Consider the following 26,018-nt stretch of genomic DNA (forward strand, 5'->3'; position numbering starts at 1 on the left):
ACTCCAAATGTTCTTTGGAGCATTTTTCAAGCAGTTTTCCTCCTCCCTTGTGCTTTTCCATGGAGTGGAGAACATTTAGCTCATTGCAACTACAGGCAAATATTCTGGTATATCTCATCAAACACTAATATTATGAAAAAAAATTTTCATTATGCTATACAAGATCCAATTTAGTAGTTATTCTTTCCTACATAAACAGCAACATTGATCTCAGAAACTTTCATGGTTCTTTCCCCTTATTAGTTACTAATTTATCAAATTATTTTCTGCTGTTTCTCTAAGGGAGAAAAAAATCTTTATTAAATCTTTATTTTAAAAACAACAACAACATGGAAATATGAGCAATTAATGCCTACATGGATTATATTCATTTTTCAAGTTTGCAGGACTGCTAATCAGAATGAATGTTTAGTAACAGGCATGAGTTATGAGGACTTAATTCTGGCCAAACCAAGGAAATATGAGTCTATTTTTAAAGTCAGAGGAATTGTTTCTTATTCTGACTGTCTGAGGTCGTGGAAATAAAACTCTGATGAGTAACTTATCCTCTACAGAAAGCAAAGAAACATGGGAGGAAATGTCATTGTCTTATACTGAAGTAATATTACGAAAAATACTCAAGGAATTAAATCCAAACACAGACATGTTTTGAAACTCACTTCCTTTTTCTTCAAGACTCTTTCAGGTTGTTTCTGGCTTAACCTACTTAGCCAGCCACACCTTAGACGTGATCTTTGGGCTAAATGTTGACACAAAGGAATCTTCATCCAGCCACTGTCCTGACTGGACTATTGCATTATTCAGGCAGGGGTCTTGGCACCTTCTATACTGCATGAAAGCCATACAATCATGCAGCCTGAGGCTGTTTCCAGGCCTATCCAAAGCTTGTATTTCAGGCCAAGAGATTACCGCTGCTCACCTTCATTAGTGCACCAAACCATGCCCAGTAGAAATATTCAGATGGTGAGTGATTTCACCAACCCCAAGTGTCTACAGTCCACAGCACAACCTACCCATAGCTCATGCTATATCTGGGATATCATGGGATATCTTTCTTCACTGAGGACACTGTCCATGTCTGTAAGGGCTTCTCAGGTGGCATGGTACTGGAACCCATGAGCAAATCCATGATCAGCCCTCTTTCACTCCATGAATTCATCCCACTCAAAACATGTGGGACACTATAACACAGTCATGACCCAACACTTATGAATCAGACGCCTGGCCTTCTTGATTAGTAAAGAAGAGTAATGAACAACCAAGATATCTCCAGATTGAGATTGCTAATGCTTCTTTTGTACATCCTTCTTCCTGTCTTAAAGACTACAATGGCCAGACCAACCCTGAAGAAACCATCCCTCAATGCCACAGTCTAATCTTCCTTTCTTTGGCACTATTACCCACTATCTAATCTTCCTTTCTTTGGCAAGTTTAAAAAAAGCTTGTAAATGTATCTGTCCACAGCCAGCACTGGGGATGCAGGCCTACAGATAGTCAAGACAGTCTGCAATTCATCTGGCATGAAGCTGGGCCTGCAAATATCAGTGTGTTCGAGAAATATTTCCCATTATCTCCAACTAGCTAGAACTCTGTGTCCTCCCATCCCTGCTACTATTGACCTGGTCACAATAAAGCACACCTTTATTTCCTTTCACCACTGCGGCAATGCATGGTGAAAGGAAAGGAAATAAATTTATACTAAATAGACAAGACAGACACAGAATGGAAGAAAGAAAATATTATCCCCATTTTATAGATGGGAGACTGAGGCACAGAAAGGGGGAAGTGACTTGTCCAAGGGCACATGGGAAGTTTGTGGTAGATCCAAGACTGGAACCCAGGTCTCTCTTAGGGCCTGATCCTGCAAAGTTTTATTCAGGTAAGTAGTCCTGTTGACTCCACTGGCAGTCCTCGTGCAATAACTATTCACACAAATAGATGCTTGCAAGACTAATCCAGAGTTAGCAGATCCCAATAGGGGGCAGAGTTTATCCCTAGACTGTAAGACCCTAAAAGAGGCTAGATTAATTTTAAATTAATCCTGCCTTTCTCCATAACCCTATCCCTAACATTTCTAAAAAATGGAGCCTGTCCTCCCATCCACTCTTTAATTGTTAGCTTTTATCACGAAGTATGCTAGTCAGTAACTGCAAATCTAACACACATAAGCACATACTTTGCTTTTTCACTGTCTGAAACATGATTTTACAGGCTTCATTTTATAGTTATGCTGGAACACTGAGCAAGCAGGAAACCCTGCCCCCCAAATCACATCTCCTTGCCTGGTGAGACAGTGTTTTTGCTTGTAAATATTAACAAACCCATTCTTGTGTACTCAGACACATCTTATCGCTCTGCCAGACCTAATTACTCAGTGCAAGCAATAAACAGAGAGATTAAGCTTTTCCTTCGTTAAATGTAGAGTAAACTGGCTTTGATCAGGACACAGAGCGGTGCAACAGTTTAAGAGACATCAGCAGAGAACCAAATATGACCCAAATCCCCTTCACTTTCCAGCTCTACCTGGACTGGAGGCAGGGGTAATAATGCCATATTAGGAGATGTGGCTACACCCTGAAACTGTCTAGACTTACTGAGTCTGATTGTGCTCTGAATTAAGCCCAGACAGTAATGACTCCATGACTTCCGCTTAGCTGGATTAGTGACTAAACTTGGTGGGAGAAGAGTGGGAGGCTGTCTGCTGAGTCAGGAAAATGACAGGCTTTATTACCTTACTCCCTTTGGTATAGCTCAAGATAAAATGAGAAGAGATATGCATGTGAAACAGTAGTGAAGGAAAGAGCAGAGGGGAAGTTGTTTGAAGAAGTTAGATAAATGATAAGGATGATAAGGAACTCAGCGTGTGATATTTTCACATACCTCTTTTTAATGAATTCTCCTCACTGACAATGGAAGATAACACTGGACAGCTAAGCAGGAAGAGTAATCACTAAAACTTATAATTTGACACAGCAACTCTGACACTAAAATAAAGCATTTTTCAGTGTTTTGGATATAGTTTTAAAGGGACACTGTCAACTTAAAAAACCCCACTCTTCTCTTTCTGTTTACCTACTCTTGCAATAACACCTAAACTGTCTATAACCAAAAGAGATTAAAGCATTTTTCTATTTCCGAGTTTATGTTGCACATTCGCCAGCACTTTGTGTCGATTCACTTTTTATCCTTTATAGTCAGTCACTTAGCTGACCTCGTCTTGTTTATGTTTTTTACACATCCATAGCAGGGAAGAGAACATTTTTGTTAAAAAGCAGGAAAATTGCCAGAGGCGCTTAAGGGCAGCTGTAGTAACTGAAATTATTGAAGCTATGTCTACACTACAGCTTGTGTCAGCATAATTTGTTGCTCAAGAGTGTGAAAAAAAATGACATAAGCGACATAAGTTACATCAACATAAGTGCTCATGTGCACAGGGCTATGTCGGCGGGAGAGCTTCTCCCACTGACTTAGCTACCACCGCTCACAGAGCTGGTTTTATTATGCTGACGGGAGAGCTCTCTCCCGTGGACACAGAGCATCTTCACCAGATGTGCTGCAGTGGGACAGCTGTATTCGTACAGCTGCAGCACTGTATGTATAGACATGGCCTAACTTTCCTTCTGTTCTTAATTTATTGGATTTTAAGTCTGTGTTCTTCAAGAGGGAGTGTTATCCAGTATCACTGGAAGCCAGGATTTATCTGCCACTTAGCTTCTCTGTGCTTCAGTTCTTCCAGCCATAAAATGGGTATACGATTTCACTATTTGACAGTGCTGACATTGTGAGAATTAATTAGTGGTAGTAAAGAGACCTGGCTGGAAAGTGCTTTTTTTTCCCCTGCAGAAAATGACTTTTTTTTTAAAAAACCAATCTCACAAAATATTGAAAATTTTTCAAGGAAGTAGACACTTTCTGCAAAACAAAAAAATCATGTAAGTGAAACCTCAGTTTTCTGTCAAAAAAGCTTTGACAGAAAAATGTTCAGCTAGCTGTAGTAATAAAGCATTTTCAGATTATCAGATGAAAACTTCTGGAGAAGTATAAAGTATTTAAGAATATAAGGTACAGTATTTATTATTGGATTTAGGGACATAATCTTTTCAGTTTAACTATATAATTCCCTTTTGAGAATATATCCCATACTCTAGTTATTAAAGGCAGTGTTTGCTTGGCTGGGAGTATTGACTTTGTTATTTAATTAAAAACAATATTGCTTATCATTTATAAGGATTGTGATTTAAAATTATATTTAGCACAACAGGCATGCATGGCATTTTAGATATAAATACACAATCCCTGCTTTGAGAGTTTTACAGCGTGAGTTATATATAATGTGACATGATGCACGGGGAGTATCAGCAAAATGATTATTTTTAATTAAAGTTAATCTTCAATTGTTTTTGAGCTAGGTGAATGGAAGAGGCAGTATATACTTCTCCCATTGTCATAAGATATTTTCTACAGAAAAAACTCACCTGGATATACTTTTGGCCCTTGTTTGGTTTTGTTCGTGTGAGGACTCAGCCGCGTGTCAGTGTGCATTTATCCTCTCTGCTACAAGGACTAGACACTAAATGAAATTTAGATTCTGCAGACACTGATGGGTCCAGCAGAGACAGTTAGTGTAGCATAGTACCCCACAGGCAGCTCAATCCCTCATTTTTAACCTTTCCTCCAATCCTCATCTTCATCCTTTCCCTATAGTGCATATGAAATCAATCCAAGTTTCCCAGATGCAGTGAAATGGAAAGAAAAATTAGGCAAGGCATAGGAGCATTTCTCAAAACCAACATAACTACACTAGCATGGTTAGATGAATAAATGGCCCACTAGACAGATTATCAGTCAATTTCTACGGATGTAGAAAGCAGCTTAGTATTTCTGTTTTGGAAAAAAAGAATTCAGGGGTAAGAAAGTTTTATGATGAAACTTTTCTTCTTTTTCTTTTCCCCCTCTTTCAGGGCCTTGGAGCTGTGCTCCGGCTCCGCTCCAGCTCCAGGCAAAAACCTGCAGCTCCACTGCTCCGGAGCTGCTCCGCGCTCCAGTTCCGGGCTCCGCTCCAAAGCCCTGCCCTCTTTTGCTGCTCATATTACATAAAATCAGTGTGTGTGAGAAACGCCACTGCCTTCATAACTTATGCGCTTTTTTATTGACAAACTTTCCAAATTTACTCAAAACTACACCTCAAATTCTGCTCTTTTACACTGTGTAAGCAAGGGCAGAACTTGCCTTGCGACTTTAAGTATGCAGCATTACTATGCTTTTAGCAGTAATTCTCCATATTTATTAAATCCAAAATAGATTCAGAAACTTTCCCAAAGGTTACCATTATCTTGATCTTTCCTTTTTAGCCTACCATAATCTGTGCAATCTTTAGTTGACTTCAGACTGACTTAATTTATATTGTATATAACCAAAAAAATATAATTATACTTTATCCAGAGATAAATATGTTAGGCCTTTTAAACTTAAGGTGACTTTCTCTGTTAGATTTTAATCTAGTGCTAGATGATGTCTCCATCTCCAATACTGATAATCAATGGGACCCTTACACAGTTTGTTCTTAGCTTGTGCCCTAAAGACTTCAGAGATCAATGCATTTGAGTTGTTGAGAACTATCTGGGAAAGAAAAGAGAAGACTGTGATTTCATATTGGATAGAAAACAGGAAATTCTGATACTAATCCTAATATATGATTCATTACTGTGGTTGTGGATAAAAGATCATATTCCCCCTGTTTGTGAAAGGGTCTTAAGAGGGTTAGTTCTTACAGGAAAGGAAAGACAAATCTTGTTAGACTAGACAACCCTATTAAATATTAATACATTAATTTGATTAGATATGGATTAAGCCTTTTTATCAAAAGATAAATTATTAAAATGCCTCCTTTGGAAAGGGATTTTGTTCAGGAACAATGGTGGATAGATTAATAGTAGTTCTTTTAAACAGCACTTTAAGAATTTAGCACTTTTAAGAATTATTTCCTATTGGATGTATTTTCCACTTGAAAAAAAAAAGAAGAGTCTAATTCTTATAGATGCTGATTGCCCTCCCAGAATCACAGGATACATTTTTAAAAGCAACTTCTAATGTTGGGTACCTCCCTTTTTTGAACCCCAACTTCAGGCATCTTGCACTTGATTTTCAGAGGTGGTGAGCACCCGCTGTTCCACTTAGTCAATTAACAGATTTTAAAGCCAAAAGGGAACACTATGATCACTCAATCTGATCTCTTACAAAACACAGGCCACAGAATTTCAACAAGTGATTCCTTCATCAAGCTCAAGAACATCGTTTAGAAATACATCCAATCTTGACTTAAATACTTAAATATCGATCCCGGGGGGTCGATTTATCGCATCTAGTATAAAAGCAATAAATCGACTGCTGAGCGCTCTCCTGTCGACTCGGGTAGTCCACCAGAATGAGGAGTGCAAGCAGAGTCGACAGGAGAGTGTCAGCTGTCGACTTACTGCAGTAAAGACACCGCGGTAAGTAGATCTAAGTACGTCGACTTCAGCTACGCTATTCACGTAGCTGAAGTTGCGTATCTTGGATTGACCCCCTGCAGTAGTGTACACAAGCCCTTAGTGATGAAGAATTCATCACATCCCTTGGCACATTGTTCCAATGATTACTTACTCTCACTGTTAAAAATATGTGCATTATTTCTAACTTCAGCTTCCAGGCATTGGATCTTATGTCTTTGCTAGGTTAAAGAGCTCTCTACTAATAGAAATCTTCTCCCCATCTTCAGGTGTATTTCATACACTTATTTCCTTGCTGATTCCCTCTTTTTAAGAGGGATTCCCAGAACTCTGCATCTGTCCTTAAATCAGAAATGTATCTATTAAGATATCTTAATATCTACCTACCTGGTATCTTTAATATATTGTGTGCAGCCTTTATTATTTGCTGTCATTGGTTTTGCTTTTACTTGGCTCAGACACAAGGTCCGTCTAGTTCAGTACCTGTGTGCATCACCAACACCTTCGCTCCCCCACTTCTCTGCCAGTGGTAAGTACCAGATGCTTTAAAGGAAGGTGCCCAAAACTCTGACAATTCTGGAACAACATGTTCATAGAGGAAGTTTATTCTGAACGCTGATTCAGATACTGTTTATTCAAACCTGTCTAAATTTAGAATTCATCCTGACCAATGGGAAATCTTGGCAAGTGATTGTAACAAGTGGCGCCATTGTCTCCATCAGGGTATCAAAATCCATGACAGGAGCTGGCTCCTACAGCTTGAAAAGAGCCGATAGGAAGCAAGCAGCTCCTATCCAAGACATATACATTTGCAATAACTGCCAAAGATCAAGAAAATTTCAGATTGGCCTATTCAGTCACATGAGACATTGCAAACCATCTACATCATAGGCTGCAATTCCCACCATCTCTTGCAGACGAAAGGATGCCAACTTGTTAACTAATGTAACTGTATTCCTATTTGGAGTCTGCAAAACTGTTGGCCGTGTGACAGTTCCACAGGTTAATTTTGCATTGTTTTTTTATCAGTTTTCAATTTTGTTGCCTTGCTGTTTAATTCAATGTCTCCTTTGTTCAATATCAAGAGAAAAGCCAGACTGAACACTCATTTTACCTTGTCTATACCAGTCATCTTATGTATCCTTATCATTCCCCCTCTTATTTACCTCCTCTCTGAACTAAACAGCCCCAGCTTTTTCTGACTCTCCTCCATTTGAAAGTCTCTCTCTGCCTCTAGGTATCTCCCTACTACGTTCATCTGTCTCTGAACCTCTTTTATTGCCAGTATTTTCTTTTTCAGCAAGGAACTGGAATCGAAGACAGTATTGCAGGTGAAGGTGTACAACTGATTGATGTAATAGCATAACATTTTCAGTACTTTATCCCATTTTGTACGCAACCTAACATTTTATTTCGGAGTTTTGAACATTACTCTACATTGAGCGGAGGTTTCCATTGAGTGTCCATAATGGGATCCAGGCCTTTTTTCCTTGAGGGAATAAAGTTAATTTTGAATCAATCACAGTGTACGGATAGTTCAAATTATGTCTTACAATGTTTATTACTTTGCTTGAATTTCATCTGCCATCACGTTGCCCATTCTCCTAGGTATTCTGAAGTTCCCCAGAATTTTCTCTTGCTTGGACTAATCTAAATTTTATGCAGTCTCCAAAATGCGGTCCTCACTATTTAAACCTTTTCCTGAGATCACTGACAACTATATTAATAGATTCTAAGGCCAGAAGGGACTGATCACCTAATCTGACTTCCTGTGTAACACAGACCATACAACTTCCTCCCAAATAATACTGAGCAACCATGATCCCACCAAGAACTCTAGGGCACTTTACTATTAACCTTTTGCTATGCTGAAAACTGACCATTCATTCTGACACTTCTTTTGCCCCTGTAGCGAGACTGTAATACATGAAGGCACTTTCCCTCTCCTCCTTTTTCTCCTTAATAGCCTCTTGTGAGGGAATTCATCACAGGCTTTTTGAAAGTCCAAACATGTAACATCAACCATTTCTCCCTTATCTGTAGACTCAGATGTTTCTAAATAATGTCACAGCACTTGACCTCATTAAAGATTAAGTGTATGACAAATTAAACTTTAAAAGTAAGAAATCTGATTTCTTAATCTGTGCCAAATATATTTTCTTTCGACCCTGAAAGTACTCAAAAATAGCTTTATAACTTTAGCAAACTTTCCAAAACATTCCACCTTTTGGATTAGAATAAATGTGTGAGAAAAAAAGCCTTAATTATGATGATTTTGCATTTGTCCACAGAAACAAGATGAAATCCTGGCCTCACTGAAGTTAACCGGCGTTTGACCACTGACTTCAACAGAGCCATGATTTCACCCCGGGGAGAATGAAGACACAGTCCCTGTTCCAAGGATCTTTTAAGGTACACTCTTTGGTTTTGTAGATAGTTTGACAAAAAAAAAAAAAATCCCTTCTTCCCTCAGTTCTGATTTCAGGCTTTTGTGCTGTCATCATTTCCCTTCCCCTCCAGTGGCAACTGACCGAGTAGGGCTGCCACCTGCCCACCTTCTCCCGGAATCCTCCCTTTTTTCGGAGGCAGCTGTCCCGGGAACTCCGCAAGGGTGCTCAGCACACGCTGCCGCTGTCTGGATTTCTGGGATCAGAAGCATCCTGGACCTCCCAGGTTTTTTTTTTTTTTGCACCTTAGACTGGCGACCTAAGTGTCCTACGCGACCTCCTGCCGCCCCGGGGCCTGGCGCTCACAGAGGGGCGCCCCAGGCCCGGCGCACGAGCAGCCCAGCAGGTGCCCCCTGCGGGCTCCCCTCCCCGGCCGGCGGGGGGCGGAGGGGGTGCGCGGAGCGAAGCGAGCACCCGCCCTCATGGCCGCTGCCGCCGCCGCCCCTGTCCCGTCCCCGCCTCGGCCGGACGCTCCTCCCTCCTGCCCCAGCGCCACAGGATGCGGCTGCCCCCGCCCCGGCGTGGGGCGGCGCGTTGGCCGCCGGGCAGAGGCGGAGCCTCGCCCGCCCCAGTGGCCGGGGAGAGTCGCTCGGGGAACACAACCGAAAAGGAAGCGACCCGGCCGCGGAGCCCTGCGCCGCCCCGCGCCCCCGTCCCGCGCCTCGCCCCGCGCCTCGGTCCCTGCCGGCAGCGGGCCCTGCCAGGCGTCCCTCCGCCCGCGGGATCCGCTTCGGGCTGCTGGGGCCGGCGGGCGCTCGGGCATCCGCTGGGCATCGCCAGGCGCCGGGGCACCGGCCATGGCTCGCCTCTGCCGCCTGCTGCTGCTCCTGGGCCGCTGGCTGGCGCTCGGCGGCGCCTTCAATCTGGACGTGGACCGCCCGGCTGTGTACTCCGGCTCGGAGGGGAGTTACTTCGGCTTCGCCGTGGATTTCTTCGCCCCGGACGCCTCCTCGTACGTATCTGGGGCGGGGGTCCGCACGCTGCTGGCGGGGTGTTGCAGCCTGGGTCCCCTTTGGCGTCTGCGGGGCCGCGTGAGTCCCCAGGGGGGCTGTGGCCCCTGGTGGTCGGGGGCTAGCAAGTGTGTACAATCAGGACGCGGGTAGGGAGCTCATAGGCGCCTATATAAGACAAAGCCCCGGCTATCGGGACTGCGCCTGTCAGATCAGGACATCTGGTCACCCTTGGAGGGCCGGGAGAATCCTGGAATGAACAAAGCCTCCCGTCCCGTCCTCTTCCCCTGGCCCCCGAAGCGGGCGAACATCCTGCTCTACTCTAGCTCGGCTCTCCAGGCATTTGATTTCTTTCCTGGCTCTGTCCCCTCTCTCGTCCCCTCGCACTGTAGTTTTGAGATTGAAGAGATGCATCCTAAGCGTACAGTGTTGAGGGTCGCTTTCTATGAAAGAGTGAGGGCGTTGTGGGAGTGGCTTTTGGCTGTGGAAGTCATAACTGGGTGGCTAAAGGAAACTCTGTTTTTGAAACTCTGATCCATTATCACCAGTGGCAAAGAACTTTGTCAGCCGGAAAAGTAATTCAGAAGTTCACACAATAATAAGAACCGAGCTAAAAGGAGGCTACCTAAGCATCTAAATTGCTACTGTAGCTTATTTTTTGTTTGGGAGAAAATCAACCAAGTTCTCTGTATTAAGCCTTTCAGAAGAAAGCGGATGGCAGGCATTAGTGCTGGCCTGTTTGCTTTGAGGGGGATGGCTAAATGGCCTAACATTAAGGATTTAAATATATCCACACCCTGAAACAATAGGTTTAAATCCCAGGTGGATGGAATCATCCCTTCATTCTTCCAGGGTATACTGATCTAAAGCCCACTTGAAACAAAATGACTTCCACTGATTTCATTAGGCCCAAACCTAATCTTGTGCAGTTCAATCTTGGCTTGGCTTTTGAATGAGACCATAAAAATTGTACTGCGTGGGCACTAAGGGCCATTTTTAAAAACAGATCCATCCTTTTATGTGTGCCTGTGTATGCTTTGTCTGCGCAAACTGGGTATACAAAATGCTACTCCCTGCAAATATAGGACAGGTCACTTTTGTTTTAAAACTGGTGTGCAAAATATATAGTTCTTCATACTCATCATCAGAGTTACGGGCGGGGAATAGACTATGTGCTTGGGCTGGAAAATTTTCTTAACAGTATTGCAAGACTGTCATAATCATGGTAAATATTATGTATGCAAATCTAGGCACGGATTTGTATTTGTGTTGTTGCATACAATACACTGAGTATCCTGTTTTAAAAATCTGCCCAAGTTGCTCCCCTGGCAGGTAACAAAAATATAGGATTTTTTTTCTGCTGACTTTATCAGTGTAATCAGAATATCTGTTTCCCACTCCAATCTTGTGTATGAAGCTGTTTGACTCCATTGATATAGCCCTTTGAAAAGGTGGAGGTATTTCAATGGTATATCTCTGAATTTTGAGAAGTATCTGAGGGTTCTAAAGGATCAAAAGTGCTGTAGAGATTTTGTTATTGTTCGTGTGCTCTTCTTGAAGGTGTGAGATTTGAGGACGTTGCGGTCCGATTTTAACTGGCACCTTAAAATAAGGATTCAGAATGATGTAGTTGGTGATTCACAAAAGTGTTCCATAGTTCTTCTATCAACTCTCAGATTAATTAATTAATTATAATACTCTAATTTATCTGTTTTAGGTGGGATACATGTTATAGTTCTCCCTTTTTGTGCCCTTCCCACCCCTCCAAAAATCAACTTTAGATGTAGAAGACTTGCATACATCTGACATATGGGGTGATTTTTCTACTCCTCTCTTGGTTTTAACAGCTAGAATTTGTTTATAAAATTATATCAATATTGAGTAACACTTTTTGCAAAGTATCAGTCTTGTTTGCATTCTTTGTTCCTCCAGTTAAATAGAAGTCACCCTGCCTTAACTTGTAAATGTTGCAACATTTTTTTGTGCTGTCTTCATTCTGCAAGTTTGATACTATTATCTTTTGGTTGTATATCTTGAGTAACGATAGTAAATACGTAAACAAATGAGACACTCCTATTGTTTTCTGGCACTAAAGGTCTGATCCAACTCCCATTGAAGTCAATTATGGGGGATTTTCCCATTGATTTTAATGGGAGTCAGAGTGACCTCTTAATGCCTTATTGTAAACGGTCTTGGTTTACTATAGGTTTCAGAGTAACAGCCGTGTTAGTCTGTATTCGCAAAAAGAAAAGGAGTACTTGTGGCACCTTAGAGACTAACCAATTTATCTGAGCATAAGCTTTCGTGAGCTACAGCTCACTTCATCGGATGCATACTGTGGAAAATACAGAAGATGTTTTTATACACACAGACCATGAAAAAATGGGTGTTTATCACTACAAAAGGTTTTCTTTCCCCCCATCCCACTCTCCTGCCGGAGAAAACCTTTTGTAGTGATAAACACCCATTTTTTCATGGTCTGTGTGTATAAAAACATCTTCTGTATTTTCCACAGTATGCATCCGATGAAGTGAGCTGTAGCTCACGAAAGCTTATGCTCAGATAAATTGGTTAGTCTCTAAGGTGCCACAAGTACTCCTTTTCTTTTTGGTTCACTATAGTGTTTGTTTGCTTTTAATCCTTAGAGTACTGGCATTTTCCAGATGACCAGCCAAATGAGAGAGACTGTTTTTGTTTTGTTTTCGAACAGTACCTGTTTAATTTTTTTATATCTTTATGCAGTCAAAATATGTATCTTGTGTGCTTACCCTACAAAATTCTGCCTCAATACTGCAGATTTACTATCTGTTTAACTTTAAGCATGTCCCATTCACTGAAATTATTCACTGTTAATGCCCTTAAAGTTAAGAACATGTATAACTCTGCAGGATCAAGGTTTTATGTGCTACCCTACATTTTATACAATGGACCGGTTCAGATGTTTGCAGAATCATTAGCTGTATTGCATATTTCATAAATGTGTGTCTCTTTCACAGCAAATATATACATTCTGAAATATCAACTTCATGATATTTACACCAGATTGCATACATACAAAGCAGTGATCATAATTAAGGCTATATTTTAATGTCGGCTATTTTTAGTAAAAGTCATGGATAGGTCACAGGCAGTAAACAAAAATTCACAGCCCGCGACCTGTCCTTGACTTTTACTAAAAATACCAGTGAATAAAACTTGGCGGGGAGCTTCCTTGGGCCCCTGCGGGTGTTGGGGGAGGGCAGCCTGGCTGCTTGGCAGGGGGCTGCTCGGGGTCCCTGCGGGCGCTGGGGTAGGGTGGCCTGGGTCCCCCACTGGCTCTGAGCGGGTTTGGGGTTCGGCCCGGGCCCCCCACTGGTGTTGGGGAGGGGGCCACGAGTGGCAGCACACGGCCTGGGACCGCTGCTGGTGCTGGGATGCATGGGCAGTGGCATGCAGCCCGGTATCCCTGCTGATGCTGGGGGCATGCGGGTGGTGGCATGCGGCCCGGGACCCCTCCTGGTGCTGGGGGGTGGTTGGCAGGGCCGGCAGGCTCCCTACCTGGCTCTGTGCCTCCCCCTCCCAGAAGCAGCAGAGTTTGGGTGGGGCAGGGGGTTGGGGCATGGGATGGGGTGAGGCGGGCTCTGGGTAGCACTTACCTGGGGGTTTCGCCCGGAAGCGGTGACATCCCTGGAAGCTGTGACATCCCCCTCGCTCAGCTGCTAGACGGAGGACTGTCCAGGCAGCTCTGTGCATTGCACAGTGGATTTTCCCACTCTGTGCGCTCCACAGTGGATTTTTCCACTCCAAAATGATTTCTCATTGACTGATAGCAATCCAGCACTGCAAGTTTCCACAGCATGAATGCCACTTGATTTTCCACTGTCAGTGCATCTCTCATTCTGGTGTCCCTACACTGGAGGGCTGGGGGGGATCAGCACACAGATCCAGGAATGTGGCCTTGCGAATCCAAAAGTTCTGCAGCCACTGCTCATCATCCCCAGCCTACATAACAATGCCATCCCACCAGTCAGTGCTCGTTTCTCAGGCTTAGAACTGGCACTCCACCATTTGCAGCTGCTCTGTGAACACCACCAACAATTTTGAATTGGTTCTCACTATGTCCCACTGCAGTCTTTTCTCCAGAGAATCATCACGTTCTCCGTGGCTCTTCTTGAGGCTGTGCAGATACCGGAGTATCATGTGTCCCGTGGTTGCAATGCTCATGACAATAGTTCAGAGCTGTGCCGGCTCCATGCTTCCATCAGAGATGACGGACTGACAAGTCCCTTGCAAGTTCATGGGATTTTCAAAATAGGAACAAAAATTATGGAATAGCGATGGCATTATGGGTTGGAGAAAGTTGCATGATGGGAACTTGACCCTGGAGGCACGACTAGTTTTGACCCCACCATGCATTGCTAAAACTTTCCAAAAGACAGTGCACTGGTGGACAGTAGTGAGTTGCACACTGGACTACCTACCCGTGGTGCACTGCATTTTGCATTGAAACAAGTACTCCTTTGTCTTGACTACATCAAGTACCTTTTTGTTTCATTTCTGACTGCCACCACCAGTACTACCATCCCTGCATGAAAACCAGCAACATTAAAAACAAAATCTCATTGACTTCACTGTGCTTTGGATCAGGCCTTAAGTTTTTGGGATTCACTTGTAACATGACTAGCTGTTCAGGAATCATTCTGACTGATTTCAAAACAGTGAGCCAGATCCTCAGCTAGTATAACTTACGTAGCTCCCTTGACTATACTGATTTACCCCAGGTAAAAATCTGGTGCACCCTTGCTTCACTTTGGTAAGTGCACTAAGAATTGCTTAAGTGACAGTTTAGAAAGCAGCAGCTGAAATGTAGAGAAGATTAAGAAACCTGGGTGTGTCTACACAGGGGATATTTTCTAACCAGTGTTGAAGTTGGTTAGCTAACTAATTTGCCAGCCTTACACTATGGCTATCTGAATCAGTTTCACTGAATCAGTTTTAAGACTGACTCTGTTTAAACAAGCCATGCTATCTAAAGCTGTCTAAAACCAGGTCTCTGTTATGGCTCTCTCTGGTTTTAAAATCTATCTGAAAATATTCCTAGCATAGTCAGAGGGATCCTATAACATAGTATGTTCTTACGAGTTTCTAGGGGTGAGATACACTGGGTGTGCTGTCTTTTCTCTTCGTTTTGCTAGAAGTATTCTTTTCTTATTTAACACATTAATTTTGCTTGTACGTAAGGGCCAACCAACAAAGGGGTCCCATTGTGTTTGGCTCTGTACAAACACAGCGTAATAGACAGTCTCTGTCCTGAAGAGCTTACAATGTAAATAGATTAGACAGACACAGGGTGAGGGAAGGGGTAGAACACATAAGCGGAGCAAACAATGTGATGACAGCAAAGAACATGTTGGTTCCACAATTTTTCCCCTCCTTTAGTTAGGAGGGGATGAGGTAAATGGAAAGGGAAGAGAAGAGGGATGAAGGGTACAGAGCAGGGACCTGCAAGGATGAAGGGTCCTACACCATGATTTTTAGCCCTTTAGCCTGAGCCCCACAAGCTAAAGTCAGCTGTCCTAGGCTAGCCGTGGCTATACCACAGGACATACCCAGTGAGAACAGGGGAGAGCTGGAACAAACAGCCAATCAGCATAGGGCAGAAAAAGTCCACTCGAAAGTGTTGAAGGTTCTCTGAATATGGAGCCCACATGAGCAGATAAGGAGGGAGGCGATGTTTCCTGGGTCCTAGGGTCCTCATTGTGTTTTATGGTCTCCCCTGCACAGTTCTGTGTCCAGGTGGTGTGGAAGGAGGGATTGCCCCAGCTTGCCCCATTTTACCTCCTCCCACCAGTGCAGCAGACCCTGCTTTGGCTGCTTCTGCCACTACTGGCTGGAGTCTCTGGCTCTGACAAATACATATTTGACATAAACAATAGGAAAGCAGAGCTGCTCCATGCCTACTTTCCGTCAGTCTTCTCACAAAAATAATGTGTGACCGGATGACTGGTGAAGTTACCATAGACAGTAAAGGGGAAGGGATGCAGATCAGGATAAGTGAAGAACACATCAGAGATGTTCTGTCTAATTTGAATGAATTCAAGTCAGAGGGGCCTGATGATATTCACCCTTGGGTGCTGAAGGCATTAGGTGAAGAAATCTTGGCATCACTGGCAATAATATTTGCAAATTCATGGATGACAGGAGAAATCCTGGAAGACTGGAGAAGGGCTAACGTAGTGCCCATCTTTAAAAAGGAGAAGCTGGGGAAGTATAGACCAGTCAGCATGACCTTGATACCTGGTAAGCTACTAGAGCAATGTATAAAACATACAATTTGGGAATACTTGGAGAATGAAGGGGTAATCACTCACAGCCAACATGGGTTTACTAAAAACAAATCATGCCAAACCAGCTGGATATCCTTCTTTGACAGAGTAACTGGTTTGGTGGGTAGGGGGAATACTGTGGACCTAATATACTTGGACTTTAGCAAGGCTTTTGGCACAGTCCCACGTGACAGTCTGATAAGTAAGCTGGAGAAATGCATGCTCTGTGGAACTACCAATAAGTGGATACATAATTGGGTAGCAGCAAACAAAGAGTAACTATAAATGGAATGATGTCAGATTGGAGGGAGGTCTCAAGTGGGGTTCCACAGGGATCTGTTCTAGGTCTGGTGTTGTTTAATATATTTATTAATGACCTGGTGTATGACTAGAGAGAATATTGATCAAATTTGCAAATGACACAAAGATGGCTGTGGGGAGGGTGTTTGAAAACACTTTGGAGGATAGGGCTAAAATTCAAAGGGATCTTGATAAATTGGAGAACTAGGCTATAGGTGACAATGAAATTCAACAAAGACAAATGTAAGGTGCTACATTTAGGGACAGACACTAGAGGACAGCTTTACATGCAGTATTGATCACAGTGAGCTCAGTTTTGAAGTCAAAACATGTATGGCAGGGGTGTGTCATGTCTGCAATCTTCTTCAGCATTGCCATCGACTGGGTAATGCAGCGTACAACAGAACACATGCCAAGAGGCATTAAATGGACACTCTTCTCATCCCTTGAAGACCTGGACTTCACAGATGATGTCACTCTCCTATCACATACCCAACACCATATACAAGAAAAAACAATTCGACTCGACACATTCAGCCAGCAAATGGGACTGAGAATCAACTGCAGTTAGACAGCTATCATGACCTTTAATATTGCCTCACCATCACCAGTATGGATAGAGGATTATGTGCTCACCAATGTAGAAACAGTCACATACTTGGGCAGCACCATCAGCCAGGACGGTGGAAAAAGCCAGGACATCCGGTACAAAATCAGTAAAGCCAGAAACACCTTCAGGAGCTTAAATACAGTCTGGAAATCATCAAAATACAACACCAAAACCAACTCAAGATTTATAAGAGCGGTGTACTTTCAGCACTACTTTATAGTGCAGAATGCTGGGGAATGAGAAAGTATGACATGTCCAAACTGTCTTCATTCCATACAACCTGCCTCAGAAAAATCCTCCATATCTTTTGGCCCAGAACAATCTCAAACCCAGATTTATTGACACAGTGCAGCCAAGAGGATCTGAGCATCATCATTGCCAGGAGGCATTGGAGATGGATCGGTCACATGCATCACCTGGAAATTGATTCCATCATCAGAGTAGCAATAAGATGGACACCTGAAGGCAAGCGAAAACGAGGCCGCCCAAAAACAACATGGCGGAGAGCTGTGGAAGCCGAGCTGAAAACCTGGGGCACAGCTGAGGAACTACTGAAAGACTTGCCAAAAACAGACAGGAGTGGAGGAGCTTCATCCCTGCCCTAAATGCCAGAGGCGTAATGGGAACATGATGGTGACACTTAGGGAAGAAAACACAAATGCACAAATACAGTTAACTGCCTGGGCGGCAGCACTGCTGAAAAGGATCTGGGAGTTGTGGTGGATCACAGCCTCAATAGTCAGCAATACGATGCAGTAGCAAAAGAAAGCAAATGCAATTTTAGGTTGCATTAACAGAGGCATAGCATGTAAGTCGTTCTACTTAGTGCCGGTTTGGTCTCAGCTGGAGTACTGTGTCCAGTTTTGGTCACCAATATTTAGAAAGGATGTAGAGAAACTGGAAAGGATCCAGAGGTGAGCGACAAAGATGATCAAAGGGATGGAATGCAACCATATGAGCAAAGGCTGAAGGAACTGGGTATATTTAGTTTTGAAATGAGGAGATTAAGGGGGGACATGATAGTGGTCTTCAAACACTTAAAAGGCTGCCACAAAAAAGATGGAGAAAAGTTGTTCTCTTGCCAGAGAGGGTAGGACAAGAGACAGTGGGTTCAGACTACAGCATAGCAGATTAAGATTAAATCTCAGGGAAAGACTTCCTAACTGTAAGGACAGTAGGACAATAGAACAAACTGCCTAGGGAGGTCATGGAAGCTCCTTCACTGGAGGTTTTCAAAAGGAGGCTAGATAACCATCTGTCTTGGATGGTTTTAGACACAACAAATCCTACATCTTGGCAGGGGTTAGACTAGATGTCCTTTGAGGTCTTTTCTAACCCTATGGTTCTGTGATTCTATGTTTTATTAAGCATTCCTCTCTGCATTGGTAGTAGCACTTTTACTCTCTGTCTGCATTTTAAAAAGTATTTGAGGAAAATGGTCATCCGTGGCTTTAAAGGGGGGAACAGTGTCATAGTATTCAGTATAAAATGGAAATAATACAGTAGTGCTTCGTAATTGCCGCCTCTTATTATATATCCACACTGTGTTTCAGATTCAGACCCTAAAGAAAGTGCTGATTAGTCAAACATGGTTCACGGAATTGTCCAAGTTTCTGAAAGATGTAATAATCTTGAGTTGAATTGGTTTCTCTCTCTTTTTGTCACTGAATATATATAAATAGATTTTTGCAATCTGCAAGTTCTCACAGCCTTATGTCACAGCAGCCACTGAGCAGAATGCAAATCTAAATACACATGAAGATTTTAAAAATTAGAATGGATGTGAGACAGAAAAGGGTTTGTTTTGATGGGTTTCAATAAAGACTCAGTCATATGCCAAATATGCAAATGTGTGGTTGACATCAGCTGGGGTTCTTGGAGGGCCTAATTTTTTTTAAAAAAAAGTTTTGCTACTACTAGGCTGATTTACCAGTAAGCATATTGTAAGATGAAAAATCCCAGATTTTTAATCAAGGTTGGGCTTTGACTATCTGCCTTGAATTGCTTTTAGGTATGAAATGAACTAGATGTGATGCCAGACTATTTTTTGTTTTTGTTTGTTTGTTAACCAGGGTACACTACATCCCTTTCTGTCTCTCTCTCTCTCTCTCTCACACTCACACTCACACTCACACTCACACTCACACTCACACACGCTTGAATAATGCAAGGAGGGAAGGACAGGCTGTCCAGCTAAAGGTCTGTTTGAAATCAGAATCCATCAGGAAATATTTTAAACATGAATCTCTATTTACACTTTCTCAGCTGTCTGGTTTTTAGTCAAAATTTTGTTTTAACTTGCATTTACACAGGATCCAAAACAACCCCCCTAATCTAAACATCCCGGAAACTTGAAGTAGTTTGGATCCAAATTCTAAGTTTGTGTCTTAGAACCATGGTTACATAACCATTTAAAGCACTGTATAAGAGCTAAGGATTATTATTATTATTTAGTGACTGTGCTTTTGAACCTTCTGTTTGTTTTCTTTTTTACTTCAGGATATTTCTTCTGGTGGGTGCTCCAAAAGCGAACACTACACAACCTGACATTGTAGAAGGAGGCCAGGTGCTCAAGTGTAACTGGAATTCCAACAAAAACTGCCAGCCAGTTATATTTGATTCCACAGGTAAAGTGTAATTTACTTGCTGTAAGTAGATGGACCTGGTAAGATTTCCTAAGCCAGGGGGCTTTCACAACAAAGTTTTTGGTAGCCTCAGAGTGACACACACTGACACTTTTTCCTAAAATACTTAATTAACTTTAGGAAAAACAAATAAACATGGACATGTACATGTACACATCCAAATCATTGTAATTTATTTATGTAGGTTTTTATTTGTGGACTCAGTAATAAGAATAATGGTGTGAAAAGCAATATTTTTGTATGCTCTTTAATATCACTTTTCATATTAAAGAACATACGAATATTACTTTTCACAACGAGTATTATTTATCACGGCTTCCCAGGTGAAAAATGATACTTGTATGTTTATCACTTTTCTCAGCAAGCACCAGGACAAATTAAATCCTGGAGGGGGGAGGCAGGGAGGCCTGGAGGGATGGTTGTGGGGCTGGGAAAGGCAGTGGAGGCCCAGTGTGATTTTGGGGGGGTGTCCTGCAGGGCCGGAGCTAGGGGTCAGTGCCTGCTGCTGCCTGGTAAGAGCTGGGGGCTGTGCAGCTGAAGCCAGAGGTTGAAACCTGCTGCTGTGCGGCCAGGACCAGGGTCAACACCCAGGGCTGTCTCCCGCCGTGTGGCGGTGGGAGCCAGGGACCGGAGCCAGGGCTGGAGGGCACCCAAAGCCCTGCAACCAGGCTCCTGAAATCCCGCTGCTGGAGCCTGCTGCCCAACCGTCCCCTGCTGCTGGAACCTGAAACCCACCCCCTCCGCAAGGTTGGTCAAGAACTCACCTTGCTCCTGCAGCGTTGTGCACCACCTGTCTCCCAAGGCGGTGCAGGGCAGTGCATCCAGGAGCAACAGGGAGAGAGAGGGAGAGGCCAATACTTGCCCAGGAGGCTGTCATGGCCACAAGAAAGGCCCCTGGTGGCCACATTTGAGAAGCGCTGTGCCTAAGCAATGTCTGACAGTGTGGGACCGTTCAGATTCAGATGAGGGGCTGTGGTCCCAGTTAGTTTGAATGCAAGTTCTCTTGGTTTGGTTCACTAGTCAGGGCTTACTCTTCTTTCTCATTGAGAATTTCAGTGTGTGCTGGAAGCTTATGTGATCATAAGTAATTCTTTATTAATTTTTTTTGCTTAACCTGATACAGCCCTGGTTATTCATTCATACTTTCTCTTTTGTATTCTGAAATATATAAGACATTACATGGTAAATACGGCCCTGACTTACATGTGTACAGCCCCCACTCAGGTTATTCAAAAACCTCAAACTGAAACCCGTGGGTGTAAACTGAAACAAAAGCAAAGGTTTTCATGAACAGAAATCAATGGGGTTTTTACAACTCCAGTCATTTCACAATACTTACCTCACTTCTTTGTCAGGATTTCTCAATAGGTATGCAATGAGAAATTAACCCATGTCAGCACTGTACTGAAATGGAAAACAATATTGGTGATGTATTATACTGTGCAATGTTATCGTTTCCATTCAGTCTTCACGCTCTGTTACACTTAGTGATTTCCACCAGCTGTAGCAGGCTATGCGATAATCCACTGCACGTGTTCCTACACTTGAGCCCATGGGTATTGAATCCTTTTTCCCACAGCTTGTTTTAGGCCAGAATGTGGAAAAACCGTTGCATGTCATGAGTGTGGATTAGCAAGACCTATATTAATGTGGCCTGAGGAAGTACTGGTGATTTAGATCATTACAGGTCACCATCCATCCATGTGTCTGTCAGTACTATCTATGTACATGTATGCGCACGTGAGTTTTGGCTTGATAGGTTGTCATGCTTATTCAGAATTTGTAAATTATACTACAGTACAATGAAGATGCTACTCTTCTATTGCATTAATTTGTCAAGGTATCTCCCCAAAGTCTCTGAAATCGGCATACGATATTGGAAATTGTTCTGTTTATTAATTTCTAAATAGTTGAAAGCTGTACTTGGCATAGTGTGTATAAAACTTGTATCAAGATTTGGCTCTTTCTTCATTGAGAACAAACCATGTTGTTTTCGCTGTAAAATCTCAGTACACAGCTGTCAGTTTGTCAGACTGCTTAGGGCATAAAAGCTGTGTACAACGATTATTTTCAAGTTACTAGGCTTTTTTCCGCTTCTGAACAGGGTAGGGTAAGAGTCATGAAACTGCGGGGTTGGATTTGACTAGAAAGTAGAGTTGGGGCACTAGCTTTACATATCATAATGGTCTATCACATATTTGTTCTTCAAAATATTTCTTAACATATATCTAGAAATAAGACTGATCTTTTTACCTTTATTTCACAATGCCCTAAAGCATGCTAAGTGCTTTACAGGACAAATACAACAAGGGTGAAATCCTGACGCCATCAAAGTCAATGGCAAAGCTCCCACTGACATCAGTGGAGCCAGGATTTCACCCCAGGTCCTTGCCTCAAAGAAACCTTTTCTCATTTCCCTCATGTCCAAAGTTAGGTGGTAAAAGAGTGTAGGTTGTGGGAGGACAAAACTTAAATATGAACCCGTGGTTACCTAATTTAGTCCTGAAAGATTAGTATAAAACATATTTTAAGCAAATAAATCTTACAAACGTACTCCTGATATCAAAAATATTCTCTGACTCTCACATAAGGGATGGACTAGTACTCAAAGCCATATTCAGGCAACAAGACTTAAGAGCAGAACACCCGGAATCTGAATGTTTAACACAGCTGACACTTCTGATGTTACATGAGCTTTAGAAACTCAGATTCTCAGGTGTCCTGTGTTTTATATTCACTCCAAATCATTGATTATAACACTTCTGCAAACCACCCTGAACAGTCCTTTTGAATAGGGTAAGATTGGTTTTAGTATAGTTGAGGCTTCTCAATCAAGACAATGACCTCTGTACAAATGTCTTTGTCGACCAGAATACTGCTCATGTACATCTCCTCATTGCAGCATTCTCTTTTGAAAATTTGGTATTCTGTATTAAGTCAGTAGTACAAATGGCCCTGCATAACCAAATTGCACACGTTTAGCAGTTCATGATTAACAAACTTTTTGTTGGGGGATCTCTTTTTCCCCCCCTTTAAATATCATCATTATTATATGCTTTATAAATACTGAGAAATATAGGGGATATTTTGGTCATTAAACTTCTTTTTGATATTAAGCACAGCAGATAAATGTTATTGACATGTATTGCTTAGATGTATTGAAATACAATTTTGTAGCATTTTTACAAGCAGACTGATAAGTATGCCACGATTACAGAAATCCGTGTAGGAGTCCATAAATGATGTAAAGGAGTAAAATTTCCTGTGTAGGAAGAAGGTTTTGAGAATTCTACTGATGGAAAAGCGCTATATAAGAGTTAGATATTACTATCTAGTCAAGGAAAGCAAGATGGCAGCCCCATCTGTGCAGGCTGTATTTTTAAAAGTTCAGTTAAACATAGTTCTTTCAAATCTTGTAGTTCATTTTCATCCACTGGATGTTAGTTAGTTAGCATCTATCCAACAGATTAAGGAGAAATATGTTTGTAGTCTACTCCAAGATGCTCAGATACCTCTATACATTCACAGTAGCTCTCTTTCAAGGACACTATGCAGTTTGGGCCCCAAGTTTAAATTAATTTTTTTTAAACCTATTATAAAAATGTATTTTTATTGCAAACTTTTATTTAAACACTCCCTTGCCGTACAGTAGCTATATTTGCATTGGGTTAATGTGCAAGATCAAAAAAGCAAAACTGATTGTAAACCGTTTGCTAGTAGAGGTAAAGCTGTATTTGAATTGGAGCTGTAAACAGAAAAATATACTTTAGCCAGACACAAGTTATTGGGCTCAATTCAGGGGTAAATGGATGAAATTTGGTGGCCTCTGATACAGGCTACAGATGGTCCTTTTTGGCCTTAAATGATGTGAACCTGTGAATTGAAGGAGTATGGTTTCAATGTCCAAGTTGAATGTAATTAAAAAACATAAACGTATATTAGATAGTAACATAATTTCAATATGAATAATCATAGGCCCTGATCCTGCAATCCATTCCACGCAGGACTTCTGTGCAGATTGTCAGTGACTTCAGTGGGAACCCGGGTCATGCCACTCAAATTGTAGGATTGGGGTTTAAGCTGGTCTAACTAAAACAGATGAGAATTTTGTTTTAAATATGGTTTCAAATGTTGATAGTGGAACAAAATCTGCTCTTGTTTACACCCGTGTAAGAGAGCAGAATTTGTCTGTATTTCTGTCTTTGATAACCTTTATGGTTTCTGGATTCTGCTAAAGTTGTGTCTTGGACACTGCTAGCAATCTTTGTAAGAGTTCTGTAATAATAGATCTTTCTACGCTAGCTGGAAGATTTCTGCTAGATACAGAATCCCCATTTTGATGTAGAAAAGCCTCCGGGGCAAGTGGCAAAGGGAGATGTGCCTCTTCTGTGGTGATCACAATTAATGAATCTGTTTAGGCTCTGAATATTTACAATAGGCTTTCTCATATACCAGGCAAAGTAGGTAGAGGAAAAGGTCTCACTACTATAATGCATGTCTCTACTTATTACGGTATGTACTACTAGGCAGACAAACAGCATTTTAATTGTATTTTTGGCTTAGGTAATGGGCACATTTGTTTCCTGGAACTTAAAGATAAGAATTTCATAGTGAGAATCATGGTGGCTCAGGAGAATTTTTATTCAGTTACATTTTCAGTTGTTAAAATTTCATGTGGGTGTTTCTGGAAATGCTGAATTTGTCACATTGTGTCTGGGAGATTAAAAAGTATGTTTATATTCCAAAAAAACAGGGCAGTCAATGCATTGTAACAATACAATCTCTTTTAATGTGTGTAATGCTGTAGCTAGTTCCCTGCCATTATCAGGCCAGTATTTCAGACTGCCAAAGCAGAATCATATTTTCTTTTTTTTTTAAAAGCCCATGGCAGGAACAAGGATGGCATTTTGATTTCTTTAGAGGAGAAATCTATTCAGATACTTTGTAAAGTACATGTGAAGTTTGGTTGCTAATGGATGTAAGTCTGTTACACAACCTTTTGTGATAAAGTCCATGAGAAAGTTAAACTAAGCATCTTACCCATAATAATTATTTTTGTGTTGGAGATTCTCATTTTCTTTCATCCTGTGTCCCTTTAGTCAGCCACTTGCAAACAGATGTTCCTCAGAATTCTATGTTCCTATATTTCTCTTCCTATGACCTTTTTAAGCAGCCTTCCAAAGCAGGGCCTATAAGAATCCTCAAAATAGTTTATGGGGAGGCCCTAGAGCAGGGGTGGCCAACCTGAGCTTGAGAAGGAGCCAGAATTTACCAATGTACATTGCCAAAGAGCCACAGTAATACGTCAGCAGCCCTGCATCAGCTCCACACAGCCCGCTCCCAGCGCCTCCAACCCACCGGCTGCCCTGCTGATGAGCGCCGCCTCCTCCCTCCCCGCATCTCCTGATCAGCTGTTTCGTGGTGTGCAGGAGCCTCGGGTTGAGCAGTGAGCACCCCCCAGGACATTGGAAAGTTGACGGCTGTAGCTCCAGCCCCAGAGTCGGTGCCTACACAAGGAGCCCCATATTAACTTCTGAAGAGCCGCATGTGGCCACCCCTGGTCTAGAGTCTAACATAAGAACCAGGGGGCTCTCAATGAAATTAATAGGCAGCAGTTTTAAAACAAACATAAGGAAGTACTTCTTCACACAACACAGAGTTAGGGTTGCCAACTTTCTAATTGCACAAAACCGAGGACCCTAGCCACGCCCCTTCCCTGAGGTCCGGCCCTGCCCCCCACTTACTACATTCCCCCTCCCTTGGTGGCTCACTCTCCCCCACCCTCACTCACTTTCACTGCGCTGGGGCAGGGGGTTGGGATGAGGGCTGTGGCTGGGGGTGCAGACTCTAGGGTGGGGCCGGGGATGAATGGGTTTGGGGTGCAGGAGGGGGCTTCAGGCTGTGGGGGTGGGGCAATGGGGTTCAGGGTGTGGAAGGGGGCTCTGGGCTGGGGCAAGTGTTTGAGATGCAGGGGGGTGAAGGCTCTGTTTGGGGGTGCATGCTCTGGGGTGGGGCTGGAGATGAGGGATTTGGGGTGCAGGGGGGTCCGGGTTGGGGGGGGTCTCAGTGCTGAGGCAGGGGGTTGGGGCTCAGGGTTGGGGTGTAGGCTTACCTCTGGTGGTTCCTGGTCTGCAGCGCAGTGGCAGGGGGGAAGCCAGGCTTCCTGCCTGTCCTGACTCCGTGCTGCACCCCAGAAGCTGCCAGCAGGTCCAGCTCCTAGGTGGATTCACAGCAGGCAGTTCTTCATGTTGCTCTCGCCTGCAGGCACTGCCC

The 26,018-nt window shown here is 42.7% G+C and overlaps 1 protein-coding gene across 1 annotated transcript in view; it reads left to right on the forward strand.

The window, feature by feature from the left end:
- The first annotated feature begins 9,437 nt into the window (after positions 1-9,437).
- The window catches only part of ITGAV (integrin subunit alpha V), an 85,309-nt gene continuing 68,728 nt past the window's right edge, over positions 9,438-26,018 (forward strand). Inside the window, exons 1-2 of the mRNA XM_037912071.2 lie at positions 9,438-9,887; positions 19,600-19,727. Of these exons, the coding sequence (XP_037767999.1) occupies positions 9,733-9,887; positions 19,600-19,727 (283 nt within the window). The 5' untranslated portion in view covers positions 9,438-9,732. The remainder of the gene's footprint in view (positions 9,888-19,599; positions 19,728-26,018) is intronic.

Source organism: Chelonia mydas, chromosome 11 (genome assembly GCF_015237465.2).
Source record: "Chelonia mydas isolate rCheMyd1 chromosome 11, rCheMyd1.pri.v2, whole genome shotgun sequence".
NCBI lineage: Eukaryota > Metazoa > Chordata > Testudines > Cheloniidae > Chelonia > Chelonia mydas.